This window comes from Pelecanus crispus, chromosome 15 (assembly GCF_030463565.1).
Source record: "Pelecanus crispus isolate bPelCri1 chromosome 15, bPelCri1.pri, whole genome shotgun sequence".
Lineage (NCBI taxonomy): Eukaryota > Metazoa > Chordata > Aves > Pelecaniformes > Pelecanidae > Pelecanus > Pelecanus crispus.
The window spans coordinates 7,681,125-7,689,014 of NC_134657.1; the positions used below are offsets into that span (position 1 = coordinate 7,681,125).

A 7,890-nucleotide genomic window follows, 5' to 3' on the forward strand; every position below is an offset into this window, starting at 1 on the left:
GCAATTTACAAGGGAGCATTAGAGGCCCATTGTAAAAAAAACTCCTATAAACCTAAAACATTTTAAGATCGCCAGTCAAGCAACTATATATTCCTAATGCATAATGCCAAATAATGAATTACACCTTTCAAGGATGAACCATATTGGATTTTTTAAAAAGGCCGTGCCACAGGGATACAGTTCTTTGTCTTTCCTAAGCAGATCATTGTACATCTGATCATATGTTGTTTTGAAATCATAAACATTCGGCTTGTCCGGTGCTGGTCCTGGCAGTTTCACATGAGTCCCTGTTCCAAAGGATCGGACACTGAATCCTCGTTTGCTGAAAGACAGAGGGGAAGGGGGGGGGGGGGGGGGAAGGCAATTAGATTGGATAGAACTTAAACACCAAAGTGAAGAACACATACTGAATTTTAAAAACACCTCTTAGCAATCAGTGAAACCACAACCAGCTGGGCAACTCTTACCAACCAAGCGTACCCAACATGCATATTTCCTCACAGTTTCAAACTTACACACCATTTCTACCTGTATTTTATATGAAATTTTCTTAGAATTATGGCATATAGTGTTTTGGATATTTCTTTTGTGCTTTCAGGCACCTTGGATTTGCAACAAGCATGCATTCTATGTTCACTCTTGGACAATACAGTATAGACAAAGATGTTTCTGTCTTGATATAAGAAAGTAATTAACAATACCAACTGATCAATACTTACGTATTCTGCTAAAGTTGCTGGGCTAACTACATTACTCCCCTCACTATTTTGCCAAAACTACCTCTAGTGTAATTTAATTAGCCTAGTACAAATATTTGTGTGCCTGGCACTTTTCTCAAGTGGACTGAAAAACATACTGAGTAATTAGCTTTACAGAAGTGGGGCATATATTCTGCTGGCATATATTCTGCTGCCTAAAACTCTTGGGAGGCCAGGGATAGCTTCATTCCATTCTCATGAACAGCTACTTGTTTAATAATTATAATTAAAAACAAACAAACAAGATGGGAACCTGCTTGTCTTTAGGGGTAATGCCAAAATGTTCTGATTAACCTAAATATACCTACTTGAACCTCAGCAAATCCTTCGGTAACATTAAGAAATGTTACAATATATTTGTTGAATAACAGGACCGAAAAGAGATTGTTTTCTGGTGGTCTAATGGAGGTAAAATACTGTTGGTATTGTCCAGAATGACGAAACATTTGGCTTTATAATGACAATCTAACTTCTGAAACAGGTCAAGACCATGGCTTAATCTCTTTTTTTTTTTTAAGGACCCACATTTTCAGCTTTAATGATTTATCAGAGACTAAATAGAGAGAACAGTCTTAAAAGCAACAAGCAAGCAGACAACCCAATGCCCCCTCTCTCCCCCCCCAAAATAAAAAAAGTTGTAGAACCTTCTTCTGAGAAGAGCAAACAGGAGACTGGGAACCAATGCATGACTCCCAGGTACATATTTTGAGCACCAAACAAGTCACATCTTGGCTCCTTGGTCTTCACATACAAGACAGCAAGGAAGTTCAGTAGAAGACACCAATTCAAATTGCATGTTTGCCTTCAAATGGTGTCTTTGAAGTGATCCACAAAGCTTCTATGCTGAGACTAATTGTGATCAAGCTTCGCCCCAAGCTCAAACACTGCTATACAACTATCAGTAGTGCTACTTCCTTTAGTTTGTCCTATTGGAACATAGCCCCTCCTTCTTGCTTCACTACACTTTTTCTTCCAGCAACTATTTATAGGTTCCTATTTCTGTAAACAGACAGGATATATGATGATTTTTTTCTTCTTTCTGCAGGACTAATGACTGAAAACAGATGCAAGTGGAAAAGAGTGCACTTCTTTTCCCCTCCCAGCCCACCGTCACATTAAGAGCAACTCATAACTGCACCAGTTACATTTAGTTTATTTTACTTTCCCTGAAATACTTCCAGACCCAAGCTTTTATTCTACTGCTTCTACTGGACATGAAGAGAGACATAACACATATAGAAGAAAACGCAGTGCTAAAATATTAATGTTTCAAATTGATCCTTTTCACAGGCGTCTTACCCTTCTTCTTTCCTTTCTATATTTACCACTTGAAGCCATTTTTGCTAAGAATTTTAATACCAACTAACTGAGAAATACTGGACTCTGACACCTTGCACTTTCTGCCTTCTTTCCTTCTCTCCCACATTACTGCAAAGCAGTAGCGTTACAATGGTTATTTTCTTCTATGCTTTCCTCCTAACTTTTCATTTTTCCTTTAATGTTATTCTTTGAAATAAGTCTGCTTGGGTCACACACATGAAGAAGCCCATCTCCAACTGTCAGAAGTGTCCTTGAAGTTTCCATGATCTCATATAAAGCAGAACAGAAATCTTCATTTGAAGTGCCACACATCAAAAATTTGTGCCTCTAATGCACATGACCCATTGAAAATTACTTCCTTGAATAGCCAGAATATGCATGACTCACATGGAATCTCATGCTTTGACACTAGCAGTTGCCAGGGTACAGCTTTTACACTACTGATGCACGAGGGGTACTATTGTGAAATATTCTGAAAATGTTTCAACGCTTTTCTTGCAACAATTGGGGGACAGGGGAGAGGGAAGAATGCCTGTACAGAACCATTATTCAACAGAGCCTGCTTTTATTAAGTAGCTGGACAGATCTAGTTTAGTGAGTCATCAAGTATCTGTTGTAAAGTGGCACAGCCTTGTAACGATGAACGTTTTCTACAAGACAACGTATATCCAGTATTTGTTTTTGGCCTAGTAAAACTACCCGGAAGATGGAAAAATAATGAGCTTCAACTTTACCATAAACAGTAAAGGGTAAGACATGCTAATATATACCCTAGCACTGATTTCTGAAAATGTGAGCTTAAACATTAACAGACCTGTAAGTGTTGTGAAATCTCAGGAATGTGTTTTTATTAATATTATTAAGACCAATGTACGTAAACTATCAATATACTAAGTACAAATATAAGCCGGTATTCGGATCTCATTTCCAGTAAGTATGCTCACCTCAGTCCAAAGCTCATTACAATGAGATCACACGCACTAATCGTGTGCCTGTGAGTTTATAGACTTACTGAAGAACCTGAAAACAGCCATTGCATTTCCCCCCAAAGAATCTCAGAGCTCACTGCAAATACTACTGAGAAGTAGTATTTGGGACACAACTGCTGCTGAAAGCCAAGATCAACATGGGACTACATTAAGAGAGCACTAGCACACGACAGAGTTGTTACCACTCAGTTTCAGGCACTTAGGGGAGAACTAATATTAATCGGTGCAGATTGAGACATGAACTTTTATCCATACCTTTCTTCTATTTCCCTGTTATTTTGGGATCTCACATACACTTATTACATTAAGGTATTTTTCAGCTTACTGTAAGGTCACAACACTACAGCTTCTCTTCTTACAGTGGCCAGTAATAAGTATTACTAAACATTAAGGCAAATGCAATGAATCCTTGGCAGTGGTAAATATTTTCAGGGGACAAATCACTAATTTTAATACATCCCCTTCCACAACATGTAGCAGGAAAATGACTAGCAACAGTGCCCTCCTTGTAGACCACTTTGTTTTTTTAGATTGATTGAATGACATAAGATATTTTCAAAAAAACACCAAACCCAACCCCCCCCCCAAAAAAACCAGTAAAACCCCAAACCCCCCCACTCTTAACACTCTTAAACAGCAGGAACACAAGCATCGTTAACTAATTTTGATTACAAAATCCTTAAAACATTAACTTGTAATTTGCATTATCAATGATAAACTGTCAAATGAAAGCACTTTATTATAAAAATGTTAACACATCTTCTTCTTGAGGGTTTATTAATACTATTTAACCGCATTTAGCTGCTGACAGATAATGTTAGAGAAGCTGTGACTAGCAACTTACGTAAACTGCGAGGGTGCAACTTAAGTTCTCTTACATGGTCAATGTTGAGCTACATAACATCAATATGAAATCTAAGTTTCAGCTACTAGGGTTTCAGTATTTAAATCTGTTTACTGCCACTAAGATATCGCATATTCACACTAATTTCTTAACACACTTAGTTTCCCAAAACAAAGGAACATATGTGTGTGTAGCTTAAGCACGTATCAGTAGCCTACGAGTTTTCATTATCAGTAGTAACACAGAGTCCCTGAACTCAGGAGACTGAGATAGGGTATCTATACCACAAGAACCTGAAAATACAAAGTTACCAGAGCACCTCCTACACACTGGGAGAGTCTGAAACGATAACTTCCTTTTAAAGGCCATCAGTGTACTACCAAATAAATATACACAAGTGGAAATGTCAAAGTTGCTGTATAATAAAGTTTGCTAATAAGAGAAGTGTTACCCTTCCACCTTCCTCTTCTATGTTCAAAGGAGAACCATGGCCTAAGTCTGCATACTTTATGTCAAAAAAAAAAAAAAAAAAAAAAAAAGACAGACCTATGCACAAATTGTATTTGTAAAAGCAAGAAATGTAGGATGAGTAAGATTTGCCCTAGGGACTGGTTACAGACAGACATCCAGTTTGACAGCTGTTAAGGAAGGATTATGTTTTTCCACGTAGTCCTTATAGCTCTTCCTCTTTTCCCCTTGCTTTAATGTCTCAACATACCTCTATGGTGATGGTAACTATTCTATTACCAAACTTTAAAAGACCTTCAATCTGACTTCTGGTTGGAAGATTAGAATAGAATGTTTAAAAAACCTGGTTGGTTAGAAAACATGCAAGCACACTACAAAGCAAATGGAAACTGTACTGGACCAAGGTAACACCAGAAACTGGTAGATTGACTATTCAGATATGAAAATGATCTAATGCATAACTTGTTTTCCAGAGACACAAGTGGCAGCACAGAGATATCAAGTACAGTAAGAATGAATGAGTTGGCAAGTGAGACTCATTGCAAACCCTTTTGGAATGAACCACTGCAATTTAAAAGGACAGAAAGTTTCTAAGTGGCCAAAAAGAAGTAACTCTTATTATCTGGCATGTTAAGTTTAAAGAAAGAAAGAAAAACAAAATCAAACAAACACCAACAGCACCCCCCAAATTGCTGAAGTGGGCGAAGAAAGTATGTTACAATTTGCTTTTCTAAAAGAGGGAACACCAGGATGTTATAAAATAAGTACACTAAGATGTTAAATCAAGCCTGTTTAAACCACTTCGTAATTTCATGCATTAAAAAGGATAAACTACTAAGAAGAAACATAAAAGCGAGAAGGGATAGACTACAGGTACTTCCAACAAAAGCCTACCAGGTAAACTGAACATTTCACCTAGATGTTATATGTAGAGGGCTAAATTTTATGTTTTACAAATGCATCAGAAGTTAAAATTCAGCTTTTTCTGCAAAATCATTTTTGCTTTAAAAGGAAGTAGCATACAATTAAGTTCAACTGTGAGTAGGCAGTAGGTAGGCCTAACATTTGGAAAGTTTGCCTTACTGACAGATACTTTTCTCTATAAATTGAGATATTTTTCTCTATAAATTGAAGAATGGAATAAGCAAAGATACTGATAAAAATTCTACATTAAAAATTTGGCTTAACTAAAACCTGCAATTCTTTAGAACACTGAATAGACTAGAGAAGTTTATTTTGAAACCTGACTCACAGCATTACAAAAATCTAAAAGACTCGTCAAATAGAAGACAAACACTTCAATAAAAATTTTTGATACATTTCCTAGCATAAATATTTTCAAAAAAAGCCTCTCTTAAATACTCATGCAAGATCTTAGGCTACACATTACAAAACACTGTTTATGAATGTTCATTAAGATGTTCAACATTGAAGGCTGGATGCCAGACTTTGTTTTCAAATAGTCACCTGCAGTTCTATAGAAATTGTATCCTTTAAAGTCTTGTAATCCCTTAACAAAATACGTTAAACATTTCGTAATACCTCAGTTTCTTCCTAACTCTTCTTCCTCTTTTAATCATGTGTTCTTTCAAACTGTAGCGCAACATACAGCAAGACACTACCCTGAATTGGTAAAGCAGACTGGCTTTGAGCCAATGCAAACATTTTCCTGCAGTTTACTGGCAAATGACCACTCTTATCACATGGGCTAGTTATTTCTTTAGAACAGCATCAGTAATTCATCTCTATTTTGCCATTTATGCTATTCTTGCTGTAATTACATAGGATGCTGCTGAAAATACACATTTTCCAAATACATACATTTTGTCAATTTTTGATTAAAACCTTAAGGGAGAAGAGACTTTCAAAAAACATTTCCCTGCCACATTTGCCAGAAGAACGTCAGTCACACCGGAAGTGATTTATTTCTGCTGCAAAAACAGAGAGGAAGAAAAAGGCTAGACATTAGAAGTGAATTTAACTTTGTCCTTAGTACTCAGGTTTTAATTGAAACTCAGTGGCAGTGTTACTAGCAGAAAAACAACAGAAGAATAGCATCCTTCCCCCCCAAGCAGCTATTGGTAACATCATGTTTTCATTGAACTGCCACAGGTAACATGTGATGCCAAGTTTAAGCACATAACAGCATCATGTGCTGCTCACAGTAAGATGGCTGCCAGACCAGATGCTTCTATTATTTATTCTTTCCAAGGCTGTTGTTTTTATTTAAATGTAGCACACAATTTACACACGCTTGTTTGGTTTACTGTGCTAGCAATATGTATCTTTTAACGTGGATGTTACTTTGCTAACAAAAAAAAAAAGCGCCTTTATCGTGCTCCTGCAGTGCACAGGGAAGATTTAGGAACACGATTTCAGGCAGATCAGGTCTCCCCTGTCCGTCAGTCCATCCCCAGTCTCCCATTTTCTCTTCTGAATTCAGCCAAGCTGAAAATACTTGCAGCGCTAAACAGATGAACCCCTCATAACCTCAAAGAGATTTTTTAACATTCTGAACCAAACACTTCGTCCAGTTTTCCCGCAACAGGAAAAGGCTCCCTTTCAGTGCACAGAGTGGTTCCAGTCTTCAGATGCATGACAGAAAGGACGGGGGAAAAAAATTAAAAAAAAAAAAGAGGAAAAGGAGCGTTTAACTTCTGAGATGGCGAGCCACGGGAGCTGTTCTGCACCTGCCGACCTCGCCAGCTCGTGTGTTGCAGCACGGGGTCCGGAGGTCGGCCAGCGACAGCGGAGCAGACCCCCCGCACCGGCGACCCCAGCCTGGAGCGGGCTGCGGAGCTGGCCCGATGCGAGCAGGGTGAAGCCCCCACGCCCGCGGGCCCAGCAGGGCCAGGCGCGGGCCCGGAGCAGGGCCTCGGACGGCAGCCGGCGCCGCGCCCCTCTGCCCCGACAGCCCCGCTGCAGCCCCGCTCCGGGGCAGGCACGGCAGCCGGGTCCGCGCCGCAGCGGCCAAAGACGGGGCCCCGGTGCGGTCCGGGGGGCGGCCCGCGACGGAACGCGGCCTCCAGGCCCTCGGACGCACTCGCGGGGCCCGGCGGCGGCCCAGGCCACGCCACGGCCGGAGGAAGGGAAGGAGGGAGGGGGTCGGGCAGGCCCTGGTTACCTGAGGATGTTGTGCGCCTCCATGCTGCGGTTCTGGTTGCTGGAGCACACCACGGCCACGCGGAGCGGCGAGGAAGGCATGGCGGCGCAGGGAAGAGCCCAGCTCCCTCCCCGCGACTCCGAAACCCTCTCGGTCCCGGCCGCCGCTCGCACAAAATGGCGGCGGGAGCCCGGCGGCGGGCGGTGCCGGGACGTGTCACCAGGGCCGCGCCGCCCCGCCGTGGCCAACCGCGGGGCGGGCGTCAGGGGGCGGAGGCCGCCGCCGCTCTGCCTCTGCCTCTATGGTGGGCGGCCGCCGCCGCCGCTCTGTCCCTGCCTCTATGGTAGGCGGCGGCCATGGCGCTGCCGGCCGAGGGCCCCAGCCCGCGGCTCCCCCGGGCGGCTCCCG

At 41.5% G+C, this 7,890-nt stretch overlaps 1 protein-coding gene across 1 annotated transcript in view; it reads right to left on the bottom strand.

Annotated features, from left to right (window-relative positions):
• The window catches only part of SSU72 (SSU72 homolog, RNA polymerase II CTD phosphatase), a 29,490-nt gene extending 21,855 nt beyond the window's left edge, over positions 1–7,635 (bottom strand). Inside the window, exons 1-2 of the mRNA XM_075721501.1 lie at positions 7,504–7,635; positions 179–322 (exon numbers count right to left, since the gene is read on the bottom strand). Of these exons, the coding sequence (XP_075577616.1) occupies positions 179–322; positions 7,504–7,583 (224 nt within the window). The 5' untranslated portion in view covers positions 7,584–7,635. The remainder of the gene's footprint in view (positions 1–178; positions 323–7,503) is intronic.
• Positions 7,636–7,890: the final 255 nt, after the last annotated feature.